Genomic DNA, 16504 nt, shown 5'->3' with positions numbered 1-16504 from the left:
TCTCAGGAGCTGGAAAAAAAAAAAAATCATTGGGGTGGGGGTGGGGTGGGGTGGGCAGAGGAGAAGCCCAGTTTACCTCCTCGACTGAATGGGAGAGGAGTGGTTTGCCAAGATGCTCGGGTGCTATTAACAGGAAGACAAGTGGCCTCCCGGTTGCTAACATGACAAAGGCGCGCTCACCTGGGGTTTTATATCACGGGACAGAAAGCATGCATCCCAGCTCCCCTCTCTGCTGGAGGAGTCCTCTGTTCTCACCCTAACAAGCCCCCGCAAGCCCCAGGAGCTGCTGCCAACCCGTGCAGTCATCTGTCTTCCTCCTGGAAGTCCCGCGGCCGCAGGACCCTATCACTCATCCGCAACAAGCTGCGCCGCCTCCTCAGTCATCTTTTTCTGTATCTGTCCTGTCTCTATCCACGTGGCAGGATCCCGGGGAGCAAAGGGTCACGGCTTATTCATCTTTGCGTCCCTCGGAGCACTTTGCCTGGTGTTTGGGGTACGGCAGAGGGTCCATAAATCTGCCGACGGATCCAACACCTGATTTATCTGCTCGCGGAACCTCGGAGGCAGACGGTAGCTTGGCTCCGCGACAACGCTCCACGGAGAGGACACCTGTGCTGAAAGACCGTACGTCTCTGCAGACTAAATAATACCGCCGGGGTCCGGATGACTAGCCTCTTGCTCCCGGCCAGGGCCGCTGGTAGCATCCTTATTCATAAAGGGTTGAGTGAAGGCCCAAGAAACCTTGATCTCCGCCGCTCCGTACCCCTGGGCACCTCGCCTGCCCCCACAGCGCCGCCTACCCCCAGGAAGGACGGAGGACGGCGACCCTAGGAAGGGGAGGAGCACGTCCAACCTCAGCGGCCCCACCCCAGGCAGTAAGGCACAGCCCCAAGGTCCCATCACTGGGACTGGCCGCGGGCTCCCCGCCTTGCCCGGATCCGACTCCTTCCCCATCCTCATTCGCAACCCAGACGTGCAGCAGAGGGAACGGAGCGGGCAGGCGGAGGCAGGACGGATCTACTTGCCGTCCCGACGTTGACACGAGACTCCTCCCCCCTAGTCCAGATCCCGTAGTCCCGGTGCTCGGGTTAGACGCCCCCTGCAGGCCATCCGGGGCGGGCGCGCGGCCCCGGGCCCCTCACCCCCTCCAGCAGCCCTCCAGGAGGCGCGGTCACTCGTGAAGCCGCGCTTCCCTCACCTGTAAAATGGGCCCACAGCCGGGGGGACTGAATCAGCGAGCCGCGGACAGCACGCAGCTCGGGGCGGAAAGTCACCGAAATCAGATAAGGGTGGGGAGAAGGGGAAAGCGCGGCTGGTCGAGGGGAAAGGGTGACCCAAGAGGTCCGGAGAATGGCGGGGGGAGCAGCGGAGGGGGGGCCGGGCCGCGGGCAGGGCGGGGGTTGGAACAGGGTGTGCACCGCCCAGGGGAGCAAGAGTCCCTCTCGGCCGGCCCAGCCCCCAGCACCGCGGCCGCCGCTCCGAGGCCCCGCCCACCCACAGGCCCCGCCCCGTCCACGCTGTAGGCCCCGCCTCCGGCCCCGCCCACCCGCAGGTCCCACCCCAGGCTCCGCCCACCCCGACGGGCCCGTCCCTCCCACTCTGCAGGCCCCGCCCCCGACCCGCCCACCACGCAGGCCCCGCCCCGAGCCGGCCCACCCGCAGGCCCCGCCCCCGTGCCCTGGCCCCGCCCCCAAGGCCCGGAAGCGAAAGCCGCTCCGCCTCTTCCGAGCGGGGTCACGGCCCGGCGCGCGGGGTCTCGCGGGGTCTCGCGGGGTGCGGGCAGCCCGGGCCCAGCGCCATGTCCCCGAACCTGCGCACGGCGCTCATCTTCGGCGGCTTCATCTCCCTGGTGGGCGCCGCCTTCTACCCCATCTACTTCCGGCCCCTGCTGCTGCCGGAGGAGTACCGTGAGTGCCCTGTGACCCCGCGGGGGCCCGGCCTCGGGGCGCCCGGCTCGGGGCGGTGAGGAGCTGGGCGCGGGGGGCAGGCGGGCCGGGCCGAGCCCTGCGCCGAGCGGCCGCGAGACCCCGCGCCTCCCCCCGGGCGCCCTCCTGACTTGCCCGGTCGTCGCTAACGTGAGACCCGTTTGGCCTCCGTGGAGACTCCCAGGTGGCCTCGTCGTGGTCCGCAGCGCTTACCTGTCCGCGCTCTCGGGGAGCAGGGGCCGGACGCTCACGTGCCAGCCAAACGAGCGTTGGCACTTTTTTTTTAAAGATGTATTTATTTATTCACGAAAGACACACACACTGAGTGGGGGGGGCGGGGAGCAGAGCCGCAGGCCCTGCCGCGGGGTCACCCCCCCCCCCCACAGCCCGAGGCAGGAGCCCCAAGCGTTGCCACTTCTGACGCCCACGGCGTCGCTTTGAGGTCGTCGTCATGCCCATTTGACAGGCGGGAACACTGAGGCTCCGAGAGGTCGTGCGACAGGCCCAAGGTCGCACAGCCAGTGAGCTGCGAGGCAGGTCTTCCCTCCCCGGAAGGCGGGGCTGGTGATACTGGAGGGAGGCAGATGGAGCCCTGATCATCCTGAGCCTGAAGGTGTCTTTACGGCCCTTCGTTGCCACTCCCAGGGACAGCTTTGAGTGGAAATGTTTCAGACCTACACTGTTAAACCTGGGTGTTTTGAGTTTTTCCCCACATCTTTTTTTCAGCTCCTGCTGTCTTCCTTCATTTTAAAAGCGGGTTGCTCACATGACAATGCCCAATACCCCGGGAGTAATTTTCCTCCTTAATCATTCAAGTTCTATCATCCTAAAAGCCAAACTCTCCTTCCTGGAGACCTATACCTCAGCGAGGATTAGCACTTTGATACATCTGAAACCATCTGTCAGAGAGAAAATATTAGGCATTAGAGGCTCATTTTGTTCTCCAGGAAACCTGAATCATCTTGAAGATGGAAGAGGGCCAGCCCTGCCCCTGGAGACCATTAGCAGAGGCTGAGAGCTTGGCGATGTGAAGGCAGAAACTCTGTGTAAATGCTCTGCCCGTTACAAATGCTACATTTGGTTTCTGAAGGCAGAGCATTTTAAGCACACACCCGCATTGCCCTGGAGCTTCTTTCATCACCCAGGACCGAGGTGGCCTCTGCATGCTGCCTCCCAGCCTGCGTCCACCTACCCGTGTGCCTGAGGATAAACGGGGGGGCGCTTGAAGCCCCGCGTGGTCTGGTTCCCTCATCCTGACCCGATCCTGCCCCAGGCTGTTTTCTTACTAGGGCATCTAGGATTGAACTTGGGACAAGGGGCTCTGCTCCAGATCCCACTGGAAAGGTGTCTGCCAGGAAGACAAACGCAGTGCCTCTCAGCTGGGGATGCTTTTGTCCCCCAGGGGACATTTGGTTCCATCTGGAGACATTTTTGCTTGTCACAGCTGGGGGTGGAGTGGGGTAGTGTGAGTGTGCTACTGGCATCCAGTGGAGAGAGGCCAGGGATGCTGCTAAACCTCCGCAGCGCACAGGGGAGCCCCCCATGACCTAGATTACCCAGCCCAGGTGTGCATGGTACCAAGCTTGAGACATGCTAGATCAGATGATGAAGGCGTGGACTTGTGCCACGCGTCCTGGCAAGTCTTTTTTTTTTTTTTTAACTTTTTTTTCAAATATTTATTTATTCATGAGAGACACAGAGAGAACGGCAGAGACACAGGCAGAGGGAGAAGCAGGCTCCATGCAGGCAGGGACCCTGATGCAGGACTCGATCCCGGGACCCCAGGATCATGCCCTGGGCCGAAGGCAGGTGCTAAACCGCTGAGCCACCCAGGGATCCCTCTGACAATAGTCTCATAGGGATACCCTAGAATCTGTGGTTGTCTGAGTTGCTTGAGACAAAATCAGGGCTTTTAGGTGCATGTTTACTGAGTGTGCCTAAAATGTCTGCATTTTAACTCGAGAGCAGTCAGTCTATGCCTGCCCACCTTTCTGGCTCAGTTTTAGTTAATTGGCCGACTCTTATTTGAGACTCATAGCTGATTCTTTCAACAGGTAAATACTAAACAGCTAGTGTTTTTTGAGAGTTTATGTCTGCCTCTCTTCCCAGCACCTCATATATATATTAACCCACATAGTTTTCATAACCATTTGTTGTAGCTGCTGTGTGATCATCACCCACATTTTATACGTGGACACACTGAGGTCTGGGACAGTTAAGTGACTTGTACAAGGACCCACAGCAGATGGGTCAGACCTGGGATTGGAACCAATGTGCTCTTTCACTACACGAGGGCACCATTTGGTTTCTGAGGCGGTGAGAAGGGAAGCAGGGCAGGTGAGGGTCTAAATCCCTTGCAAGATAAGGGTCTTAAGGTGAGTTACGTAACCTGCCTGAGCCCAGTCTGTTTCTTCATCTGTAGCAGTGGACTTTGCAGGCCTTAATCTATAGGTGTTGGGTGTATTAAATGAGATCACAGGTATGGAAACATCTAGTATAGTTTTATATTAGGCATCCCCTAAAAATGTTTAAAAAAATAAGGAACCAGGGCACCTGGGTGGCTTAGTGGGTTGAGGATCTACCTTTGGCTTGGGCTGGGGTCCTGGGGTCCTGGGATCGAGCCCCACATGGGGCTCCAAGCTTCTCCCTCTCTCTGCCTGCCGCTCCCCCTGCTTGTGTGTTTGTATGCGTGAACACACACTCTCTCTCTCTGTCAAATAAATAAAATCTTAAAAAAAAAAAAAAAGAGGAGCTATAAGGCAAGGATGTAAGGAGATTTAAGCCCGGCTGGCTGACCTGTCACTAACCTGGGGTCCAGGCAGGTGAGGCATTGGTGACCGGGCCATGGAAGCCTGGCCTGTCTGTAGGGAGGATGGAGCTGCAATTCATTTCAGCACCTTGGACTAGTCTTTGCATTTTTTATAACCTGGATTTTAGCAACGGCTGTGTACCTGGTACTGCGTTAGGTGTCGGGTATACGTGACTGTACAAGATGGTCAGAGCGCTTCTGTCCGTCTCACTGTCCCCACCGTCATCCAACCCATTTCCTTCACCCGCTCCTTAGACTCTGAGCTGGTCTCCCTGCTTCTGCCAAGCCCAAATCCTGATTCCCTACCCAGCAGTCACAGTTGCTAATTTTCTCTGGTTGCTCTTTTGTTGCCAATTTCTACTTTACTTGCATTTGTGGTTAAAGAATGAGGACTATATGATTTTGATTCCTTGATATTGGTCAGGATTTGCTCTGTGGGCTTAATACAGGTCAATTATGGAAGTGTTCCTTCTGTGCTTGAAGTGGGTATATCTCATTGTTGGGTACAGAGTTCTGTGTGCACCGATTCCAGACCAAGCTTCTTAATTCTGTTACTTAGGTATCCTCAGGCCATATTATTAGGTGCACACGATAGAGAATGTTCTGGAGACTTTTTTCCAATTATCATTGTATAAAGGGTCCTCTTTATCCCTCCTGTTCCTCTCCAGGTCTATCATATCAATATTAGAATTACCAGCATTGTTTTGGTTAGACTTTCCTGGTATATTTCTTATATTTGTGCCTGTCTGTCTGTCTTCTTTCTTTCTTTCTTTCTTTCTTTCTTTCTTTCTTTCTTTCTTTCTTTCTTTCTTTCTTTCTTTTTCTCTTTCTTTCTTTCTTTCTTTCTTTCTTTCTTCATTCATTCATTTATCTATTTATCTATTTATTTAAAGATTTTTTTATTTGAAAGACAGCAGGGGGAGGGGCAGAGGGAGAGGGAGACAAGCAGACTCCCCCCACCCCCACCAGAGTGGGGAGTCCAATGTAGGGCTCGATCTCAACCCGCAGATCATGACCTGAGTCGAAATCAAGAGTCAGATGCTTAACTGCCTGAGTCACCCAGGCAGCGCTTGGCATCTGTCCTTAAATCTCATAACCAGCCTAACTTGGATTTTTTAATCCAATCTGGTCATTTCTTTCAACTGCTGGATTGAGCTAATTTTCATATATGTTTACTGATAGATTTATTTGCCCTGTCTTGTTCTGTGTTTTCTATTTATCCTTCTATATCTACAACTCCTTCTTTTCTCTCCATTTCTGCCTTCACGGTTTCTCTACTTTTTACCTCCTCTGTTTTTTTTTTTTTTTTAAGTTTTACATTCTTTTTTGATTATTTTGTGATTACTGCTTAAAGTTAGTCAGTATCCTTATCCTCCTATACAAAGACCTGAGGAGAATGCCTTGGTCCTTGGACCGCACAGCACTCCCGGTGTTTATTCCTCTCCAGTCAGTACCATCAGGGTTTTATAGTCACTGATTGTTCCTCTTTGCCCCTATTCTTTACTCAGCAAACCCTACTTCTCACTGCTTCCCAGTGTCCGTTTTCTTCATTCTGAGATGCATCTGATATTTCTTTCTTGAGCGTCTGTAACTGGTGGAGTTCATCCTCGTTTGTCAGAATATGTCCAGAACTCCCAATTCTCCGTGTCTGTTGAAACGTCTGCTGTCATGCCATTTGTTCTTTGAATTTGATCATCCTGCTGGCTTGATTAAAATACTCCCACAGCCCTCTGCTGTCCCCAGCGTCTAGCCAGTGGAGGCTCATGGAAGTATTTTAATCGGGAGAGTGAGGCGACCGGATTCAGTCTCACCCAGGGTCAAGGCTGGGAACAAGAATTCCAGATAGAAGGAGGCTGTACTTGCTGTGGTCACAGGAGAGTACGGAGAGGTGACTAGCCTGAACCAGTGGTGGTCATGGGACTGGAGGAGGGGAGCTATATTTAAGAAGTAACGCTACAGGGTGAGGGAGGAGACAAGGGAGAGTGACAGCCTCCAGGTTCCAGCAGCGGAGGAGATGGTGGCGCGCTGGTCATTAACTAAGCAACACAAGAAGGAACTGGTTTTGGGAGTGAGGAGGATGAACCAGTTCAACTTTGGACACATGTGTTTTAGGTATCTGGATATGCTCCTGGAGATTTCTGATGGGCTATGGAATATTCCAGTCTGGAGCTGAGGCACTGGGCCTGAGCTAGAGCTAGAGATGGGGTGCTGGATCAGCATGGGACGGGAGGCAGAGCCATGGGAGGTGAGGGCTCCCAGACAGCACTCAGAGACCGCGCGAGACAAGCTGGCCTAGGACAGACCACTGGTGAACACGGTGTTGGAAGAGCAAGTGCTCAGAGAGGCAGCTGTCAAAGGAGATGGAGGAGGAGTGGCTGGAGCAAGAGGATTAAAACCAGCAGAGGCTACAGTCACACGTCCCATAAAGACAACTCTGGGTGCAAAGGGGTATGGCCAGCAGGGCTGGGCTTCTATGAGGCAAAAGATAAGAAGTGAAAGTATTCAGCGATGGGCATTAAGGAGGGCATGTGATGTGATGAGCGCTGAGTGTCCCGCGCAGCGGGTAAATCATTGCGTGCTACATCTGATGGGCTACGGACTACGTGGCATATTCCATAAAGTATTCATAAAGTACGTATGTACTTTACGTAGCGTATTTATAAAGTACGTATGTACTTTATGTTGGCTAATTGAATTTAAGTTAAAAAAATACTCAGTAGATTTATGAAAACAAGGTGAAGGTCATAGTTATCTTGTTAAGAACACCTTAGTGGTTTGGTGGTGGGCAGAGAGCCGGCAGCTGTCCCCTGAATTGGCTATTTCAAGGTATTTGACTGTATGGAGAGAATGACGGAATATATTTGCAGCAGGTCAGGGGGTCTCGGGAGAGGGTTTTTTTGTTTGTTTGTTTTGTTTTTTAGGGAGAGGTGGGACAGCCAAAAGGTCTCTGGACAAAGAAAGGTGAAGATAATTCACAGAGCGACAGGTGATAGGGGATCTCGAGATCAGTTGGAGGAAAGCCTTGGACCAAAGTCAGGACACCTCTCCCACAGGCTCAGGAGGAAGGGCAGGTGTGGATGCAGCTATATCTAGGTTCAGTGTGGGGAAGTTGTTGGTGAGGACTTCTGTTCTGTCTGTAACACAGGAAGTGCAGTCATCTGTGAGAGGCACAACCCCCAGCCAGACTCACTCTCCCTTCTGGAAGCACCGTCTTCCCTGAACTTCTGTGACCACCCGGTGCCAGTCATCTTCCCTTTGCTCTTTTGCTCCTGCCTTTCAGCCACTCCATCTTTAACCTTTCTTGTTGGATCTTCCTCTCCCCACCATCCTCCACATGTTTGTCTTCCCCAGGACTCTGGACAGACTGAGGAGAAGGCCACAGCTGTTGAAAGTGCAGGGCAACGTAGGCCAGACATCCAGTCCTTGGGAAGGGGGCCAGTGGCTGGCAAGGGAGGAGCCCACATTCCCACGTAGGGCCTGAGTGTCAGCTGGGCCAGCCTCGGCATGGGGAGTGCAGGGACAGCTGGGTTCCCGGGTCTCTGCTGGAACAAGCCTCAAGGCAGCAGGAAAGAACAAGGCTGCTTAGATAAAGTGAGGTCAAAGAGATCTTCCATGCTTTAAAAGCAGGCAGGCTGCTGTGGCAAGTCTGCTTTGTTGGGTTTCATGTTGACATGCACTGTGACCCTCAGCTCTTCCACTCGCTAAGTGTTACTGGATGACAAGGTCAGTTCTACACATGACACTTCAGTCCCGAAATGAGCACTGGGGGAGATGGCGCTGGCACTGGTGGTCAGCGATCCCAAACCAGAAGTATGGGGGGACGGTTCTGTTGTGCTCCTGGAGGGAATCCCAGATGATGCTTTTTAGCTTTCATCCTGCTGGCACGGCGCGGTTTGCTGGAAGAGCCCGCGTTTTGGGGAGACTACAGCTGCTGTAGCTCAGAGCCTAATCTGGCTCTGTGTGTCCTAGAACTAGACAGTGATCCCGAATACGGCCTTTTAAAAATAACATGCATCTTATGCCAGCCAGTGAAATGAGACAGAATAGGATCATTTTCTGTGATCCTGCTTGTTTTTTGACTTTAATTAGATGTGCAGAAGCATAAAATCCTAAGAGCTTTGCCCAAAAACCCGTGCCCCTTCAGTCCCCTCACTTAGGTGACTTAACCAAAGTCACTGAGAACATTAATTGCTGGGTGGACACTAGAGCCTAACTCCTGACCTTGTCTGCTCCTTAATGATGCACTGCTTCATGTGCCTTTAAGACAGCGGAGAGGGTTCAGTAGCAGAGGGAAAGGTCGCCCAGAATTGCTGCGGAGAGAGCTGTGTCCTCCTACCACTCGATTGCATTCTCTTAACTGCCGCACCTCCTGCCCCCAGCTAGAAGTCTGTCATTCCGGTTGCAAGAAATCACTTGATCCAGGATACTTCTTACCTTGGAGGAGCATCTGCCCTATTACATGCCAGGTGCTAGAACATGCTTTTTGTTTCTTTCGCCCATAGACTCCAGCGCAGTGCAGGGCTAGCCTGCAGCCTTATTTTCTGACCGGCATTACAGAGCCCCCTGGGTTCAACCAGACTCTGGTGGAGAAACAAAATGTGTATGGCGTTGGGAGGAGTCAGTACTTCCGGTGGCCATCTGGTCCCCCTCCACCACAGGTTCACACTTGTCACTATGGCCGTTTGATGCCTCCCACTGCTGGTTCAGCTGGGCACTGGTGCACAACCAGTTCTAGATGACCCCGCCGTCAGATGGAGCAAGGATCCAGGCAACAGCAGCAGGATGAGAGCACTGGAAAAGTAACTTCTAAATATTTTATTTGCTGTGTGAAAAAAGATGCCTTTAGGTAATTGTCACGGAACATCACAAGGAAGTGTAAGAACTTCCTAAAAATTTGTTTTGCAGTTGTGTGTTTTAGTTATTAAAAAACAAACAAACAAAAAAAAAACGTAACCAACAGAAAAGACCTAAGAATAGTATGATAAATCCCTGTATATTTACGTCACCTAGATTACCAGTTAGCATCTTGACGCATTTGCTTCCCCCCACGGATGCTGTATTACAGGTCTACACATACATACATACACATGTGAGTGCAGAATTACATATACGTATAATTATTTCTGTTGTTCTGCTGAGCCATTTGAGAGTAAGCTCGGGACCCTATGAGCTTTCCTTCCCAGACACTTCGATATGTATTTCCGAAGAACAAGGGCAGTCTCTTAGGTAACCACAATGCAGTTATCCAGGCCAGGAAACTTAATATTGACACAATGCTATTATCTCACACACAGTCCATACTCAAATGTTGCCATTTGTCCAAGGACTTCGGGTTTCGAGGGGCTTTTATTTTTAACTGTCCGTTGCTAAGAGGAGATGGCAGGGAGGGTCCTGAGGCCGTCTTCTCTCTGGGCAGGGCTTGGAGGCCCTGACCTTCTGCACCTGCTTTTCGGTTTCCAGCTGCTGGCCCTCCACCAGCGCACGCCCAGCCAGTCAGTGGTCAGCGGGCGCCGGGGAACACTGTCTTCCTTTGTTGTGGAGTTGTGGATGTCAAAGCAACAAGTCACACGGTTAGAGCTGTTTGACAGCATGGACTTTCAATATAAAGCTATGTTTTCATTTTCAGAGACTTAAAAATTATTATGTGGAATCACTACAATAGGAGGAGCAGCCCGCTCACAGGCATTAGCAGTGTTAATAATAATACTTTGGCCCTTGGACTGAAGATAACGATCCTCAATTAAAACCACAAATCACACCCCTGCCGTAGCACCAGGGGGCAGAGTCGGGCTTGCTGAGATGCCGGAGCGGGGACTTTGCTAACCAGCATCACAAAGCTCCAGGCCCAGGGTTGCCTATTTGCGTCTTAATCATTCCACTCCTGATAGAAACATGCTCACTACTGAAAAGTCAGTAATTAGCTTATCCTGATTTGTTCACATGGTTAAACCCCTGACTTCAGCATGCTCTTTTCCTGAGGTTTATAGACACTTGCTGTTTCTCTAATGACAACAAAATAGAAACTTACTGTCAACTTCAGCAAGAGGCACGTACTACTAAGTCCCGAGGGACCGGTTTGTTTTCCTTCTAGCAAATTCCACATTCACAAATTTTAAAGTGTCTTTGTGTCATGTCATGAATTTATATAAGACTGCTTGGGCTTTAGAGTATTTATAAAACATTAATGGATTAAAGAACCAGGGGATGTAGATAGGATGCTAATACCGGTTATCACTTGGTAGGAACTAGTTCAGCAAATCGGTTTAAATTGCCTGTCCAAGCCAAAAAAACCGAGGTGGTTGCATAAGGACAAGGATTAGAAAGAGATTATGGTCTATTTTAAATAAAGCCTTAGCCTCTCTCCAACCTCATTAGCAATTAGCAAGAAAGTGTGAAGACAGGGATTCCTTTCTCTTCACTTGGTTCTCCATTGCATTGTGAGAGGTTAGGATACAATTAGACATTCTGTCCTTGCTATCAGAAGTCAACTTCCTTTGGTGCTTGGCAGCCTGCCAGTGTCTCCAGCTTTGTAGTACCCGCCTCTTGGAGAATGTGTGCAATACACCAGGCTGTCAGATTTTCTTAAATTTATGGCTTAGAAAGCTTTCTGGCAATTTATTATTATTTTTTTAAAACCCACCTCTTCCCAGGGTCACCTGGGTGGCTCAGTCGGTTAAGCATCTGACTCTTGATTTAGGCTCAGGTCATGATCTCAGGGTGGTGGGATCGAGTCCTATATTGGGCTCCTCACTCAGTGTGGAGTCTACATACCCTTCACCCTCTGCCCCCACCCCCATGTACACGTGCATGCTCTCTCTCTCTCTCAAATAAATAAAATCTTAAATAAGAAAACCCCACCTCTTCCATAATACTGGCAAGTGGACCTTTTAGGTGCGGAACATCGTATCTATGTTTATTCCTGGCACAATCGATGGCAAGTGTAGTCTTTCACTGGTTGGCATTTTCTAAGAGCATGTTTGAGACACATCCGTACATCGAGACCTTACACGTTGGCAGTATGGTAGGGCTCAATCCTCCAGGAATTTAATGGCTTAGGAAATGAGATCACCCTTTGTGTTGGAGTCATTTTAGAAAATCCGACACCTGAGAGGCTCCATTATCCACTCTAGATGGAAGAAACCTTTTGGCATATCTTGGTCCGGAGGGTGTTGGTTATCGCCTACCTGCTGCTTCTCAGAGAGGCCCGGGGAAACCACCGGGCCCTTGTCTGTAATGGGCTTCATTATGCTGTGTCTTCCCACTGCCTGTCGTAGAGTTAGATACCGAGATTCACATAATCCCTGTTGTCCAGTGTTTTATTTGCCAAAGCAAAACTTAGCATTGATAAAACTATCAGGTAGGTCACTTGGGATTGACTTTCTATCACATCACTCGAGAAGCAGGTTCTATGAATATTCGATTTAGCAAATCCCTGCTTCTTGTACCTTTACGCTTCTTGTAACTTTATGAGAATCCAGAGGCCAGAATAAAGAGAAAGGCCTGATATTAAATAAGAACTAAATGTGGATTTCAAGAAACACTGTCAGCCTGATTAAGACAAAGGTCTGATTACAACATTTAATTACTATAATTTAGTAGTAAACATCCTCTGGCTCCAAGTCTTTCCGCTGAAAAGCCGCCATTTGTTTGTCAAGATACTTGAAATAATAAGTCTTTGTTTTCACAGACCTTGGGTTTATTCTAAACCACTTAGAAAGATGTGTCGGAGCGCTTGAAGCCCACAGACATAAAATGCCCAATTTCTCTTGGCCCTCGCCTGTTGGACATCTCCAAAGAGATGGGCTGAGCTGCTATAGCTGGAACGCGCTTACTAATTGGCACAGCACCTGCAATCAATTAGGGAAGCTTCAATTATCCAAACCAAAGCCACCCACCCAAAGATTAATTTTCTGCTCTATTTCCTATCAAAAACATAGCATATTTAGCTCTGGGTCTAGTCCTTCGGCGGAGCACATTTGAGACATAGAAACTACATCGTTTTCTTGTTAATTGTGCTTGTTCCTTCAATTCAGCAGCCTTTCCCTCCTAATATCACGCCCACCAGCTCTTTCAAAATTGTTCTTTTTCTGTTGTTTTGTTGCCTTTCCAAAATGCTGAGATCACCGAGAAAAGATGTTAGTCGGGAGCTTTTCTTTTGAAGTACGGCTTTCTTTGCTTTTATTGAAAATGCCCAGTCTTTCTGCTCTGTTGGATCCAACTTCCATAACCTAAAAGCTCTGAGTATTAGTGTCTCGCGTGTATTGTTTCCGAATCATCCCCTGTCATTGTCCCACGTAAATAGATTTCCACGACCACGGCCCAGCCCCCACCTTTGTAAAGAGCAATTTTTCTGTTGTGTTTTTCAGAGAAAGAGCAAGCTGTAAATCGAGCTGGAATTATTCAGGAAGATGTGCAGCCACCAGGTAAACTTAAAAATCAAAGCAGAATCTCATTTGTAACTGTGTGTGTGCTGGCCCTGCAGCACAAGAAATCTTTGGAGTGGGGACGCTGGCTGGCGATTGTCCTGTTCCTTGCACAGAAGTTTAACATTTTCACCCCGGAGTACATTTTGCACGTTTGCCCATTCCTCTTGTGCATTTGATAAATGGGCATAAAAATGTCACAAATGTGCGATTGAGTATGAAGGATACTCGGTTCTGCAGACCGATTTACCAAGCACCTAGTTAAACCCTACCCTCCTGGGGAAAAGCCTGCTTACTCTCGAGCTATTCTAATTGATGCAAGATTCTGCTTTATTACAGCAGCTCAAAAGTTCCCTTTGTGGCTGAATGGTTACTTTCACATGGTCCAAGTTGGGTGAGAAGGAGAAGCTTCCAGTTGATTAACCAAAACTCTTGTAATCTGTGGCAATGTTTGTTTGTTTATTTTGTTTTTTGGGTTGTTTTTTCTTTTGGTAATATTGTTATTTATGTTTTAACTTGGCCAGATGCATCGCTTCCTGTTGTGGGGCAATTTCTGAGCCATTTAAAAGTCTCTCCTGGAGGTCATGGCTGCCCAGCCATAGCATCCCAGGCTCCCGGCAGCTTGCCCGCACTGTCTCAAACTACATGGAAATTCCACAACTCAATTCTGATGTCGTTTTGCCAGTTTGCAGTTGCAGGAAGTGAGGAAGTTGAAAGGCGAATCCTGTTTTGATTCATGTTTCTTTCTATAGGGTTAAAAGTGTGGTCTGATCCATTTGGCAGGAAATGAGAAGGCTATCACCACCTCGATTATGAAAGACATCTTCATGCTTTCCATTCTGCCGCAAGTACAATAAATTGCCTCATGGTAGAAGGATGGCTGGAGAAGAAAACTCCATAAAGCTGAAAATAAGAGTACTGTGCACAAGGACTAATATTTCCCTTCTTAAGTATCAAAAGAGCCCTGGAGCAAATCACACCATTAGGGAGGTTTTCATGATTTGCTTTACTTTCTAAAAATGAAGCTCTCTCACCCAGCTGTGTTTGGAGGAGATCTACTTATTATTCAGTCTCTACCGCTTTCCCAACCAAGCTGTGATGTGAATGCAAGCAGCCAGTGGACTTGGGAAGATCCTAGTCTGTCTTGCCATCCTCCAAATAGGAAATTTCAGTAAAAAGCCACCGTGCTGAGCAGCCTCACAGGGCTCTTTGGAAACATTAAGGTTGATAAAATTCTTTGGGGACAAGGTACATTGTACTCTTTAAGAATAAGCAGCTCAGCGTAGCCGTCTCATCGAAGGTTGCTGCATGTTGGAAAACAAATGCGAAGTGAGTTAAATAAACTAAATGGCCGTGCATGCATAACAGAAATCAGTGTCGAATTAACAGGAGTGAAAATACGTTTATTAAAATGATCTGTTTTTAATTCAGAATGGTGTAAGTCTTTTTGAAAATCCTATATAAGCTCATGAATGTATGCTAAGAAGCACTATTTGACTAGAGCATATTTGACAAGATAGTCGACTGTGTGGCGTTTCTCACTTTGTGTACAAGTAAACATGTGAAAGGTAAATAGCAAAGGTGTTGAGACAGACCCTTCTTGGTTGCAGTGCTCTCCGAGGTTCCTCACCAGCTGCTGCAGAGATGAGGGTGAGAATGCTTTTCTTTCTCTGGGGCCCTGTCTGGCCCCTTACTAGACGATACGCTTTTGGAGAAACCCTTCCTTTTCATTTTTAGATTTCCCAGAGTGCCTTGCACATCACTGTGGGTTCTCTTTCGATAAGCTGCCTGATGACATAATGTTACTATTGTGAACTGGGAGTTTGCTTAACAGAGGACTGACACAGTGATATAATTACTGTCAGAAAAAAAACCCAGACTGACAGTTCCAAAACCAAAGCCATCATTTTTTGGTAGATATTCCCTGACATTTCATTGACTTACAGTTAATAATCCAATAAAAGAAGTTGACTCATTCAGGGTAAATATGGCCACTATTTTCCTTGGAGGGGGCACCAGGAAGTTGTGTATAGTGTAGCATTCTGTGGGTGCCTAATTGAGATTTCTTTATGACCGAGGCAAGCACGGTTACCATCTGCTCTGGGAGATGTTGTAGAGCCTGTTTGTTAGTTAGCCTGTTTGTTAGTTGGAACAGACTCCGCTTCGTCTCTTCCACGGGATCTTTGTCCTGGCTTTCACCCTGCCCTTGGTACACCTCTTAGCAGAGATAAAGGAACCCTATGTCCTGCTTAGCTGCCTTGATGTTTATAATAAAAGGAGCAGCCTTCATGTTGTCAGAGGTGTCATATCAGACTCTGCCGCCCACGTTTGACAAAAGCTGGGTGGTAAGAGACGCTACTCTTGGGGACTGACCAAGGGCCTTGAAGTTCATCCACGAGGCTCCCAGGTATGCCTCCAGGAGGATAATGAAAGCCGTCTGAACAGGGGATCTTGCTCAGATACAATGAGGAAACACAGAGTTAAAGTAAACATGGCTTCTTTGTTTCTAATTTGATGATTTCCAGGAGAGGTTTACCTTTTATCAAATGTATTTGACCACAAAATATTTTTCATGGATTATCTTCTGGGACTAGTGACCAATGACATCCTTTTCAAGAAATCTTTCTCTACATCAGTGGTTCCCCAACTTTTGATCTCAGGACTCTTTGACACTCTTAAATTTTTTGAAGATCCCAGAGTGTTTCTCCTCATGTGGGTTACCTGTAGGTACTGTATTTGAAATTAAAATACAATTTTAAAATGTTTATTAATTTATTTAATATCAATAACAAACCCATATAGAGTGATATGACATATTTTTTGTGAAAATTTGTTTTCCCAGGGACACCTGGGTGGCTTAGTGGTTGAGCATCTGCCTTTGGCTCAGGTCATGGTCTCGGGATCCTGAGATCGAGTCCCACATTGGGCTCCCTGTGAGGAGCCTGCTTCTCCCTCTGCCTGTGTCTCTGCCTCTCTCTGTGTCTTTCATGAATAAATAAATAAAATCTTAAAGAAAATTTGTTTTCCCAAATAAAAAATAATTTGCAATTTTCTTTAATGTCTGGCGCACAGATTCTCTTAACAGCTAGAGTATCTGCTTCTGCATTCGAGCTGTTGCTATACCACATGTCACGTGGCCTCTGGGAAACTCCATTGTACATACTCATAAGAAGATGAGAGTAAAAAAGGCAAAGAAGCAGGGGCACCTGGGTAGTGCTGTCAGTTAAATGGCCGGCTCTTGGTTTCGGCTCAGGTCATGATCTCAGGGTCCTAGGATGGAACCCTGGCGTCTGGCTCCATGCTCAGTGGGGAGTCTGGCTAGGGATTCTCTCTCTCTCTCTCTCTCT

The 16504-nt window shown here is 48.8% G+C and overlaps 1 protein-coding gene across 2 annotated transcripts; it reads left to right on the top strand.

Moving 5' to 3' along the window:
- Positions 1-1681: 1681 nt before the first annotated feature.
- Positions 1682-14590, top strand: SMIM20 (small integral membrane protein 20). 2 transcript variants are annotated; one of them, XM_025437283.3, is made up of 3 exons: positions 1682-1907; positions 13101-13157; positions 13910-14590. In XM_025437283.3, the coding sequence occupies exons 1-3, from the start codon at positions 1799-1801 to the stop codon at positions 13945-13947; spliced, it is 204 nt and encodes a 67-aa protein (XP_025293068.1). In that variant the 5' UTR covers positions 1682-1798; the 3' UTR covers positions 13948-14590. The 2 variants fall into 2 exon arrangements, with proteins under 2 accessions (XP_025293068.1, XP_025293067.1); XM_025437282.3 differs by having other exon boundaries at positions 1686-1962.
- The last annotated feature ends 1914 nt before the right edge of the window (positions 14591-16504 follow it).

The sequence above is a fragment of the Canis lupus genome, chromosome 3, assembly GCF_003254725.2.
Source record: "Canis lupus dingo isolate Sandy chromosome 3, ASM325472v2, whole genome shotgun sequence".
NCBI classification, from domain to species: domain Eukaryota; kingdom Metazoa; phylum Chordata; class Mammalia; order Carnivora; family Canidae; genus Canis; species Canis lupus.
Note: the sequence above shows the minus strand (reverse complement) of the source record. Positions and strands in the feature narration are given on the sequence as shown.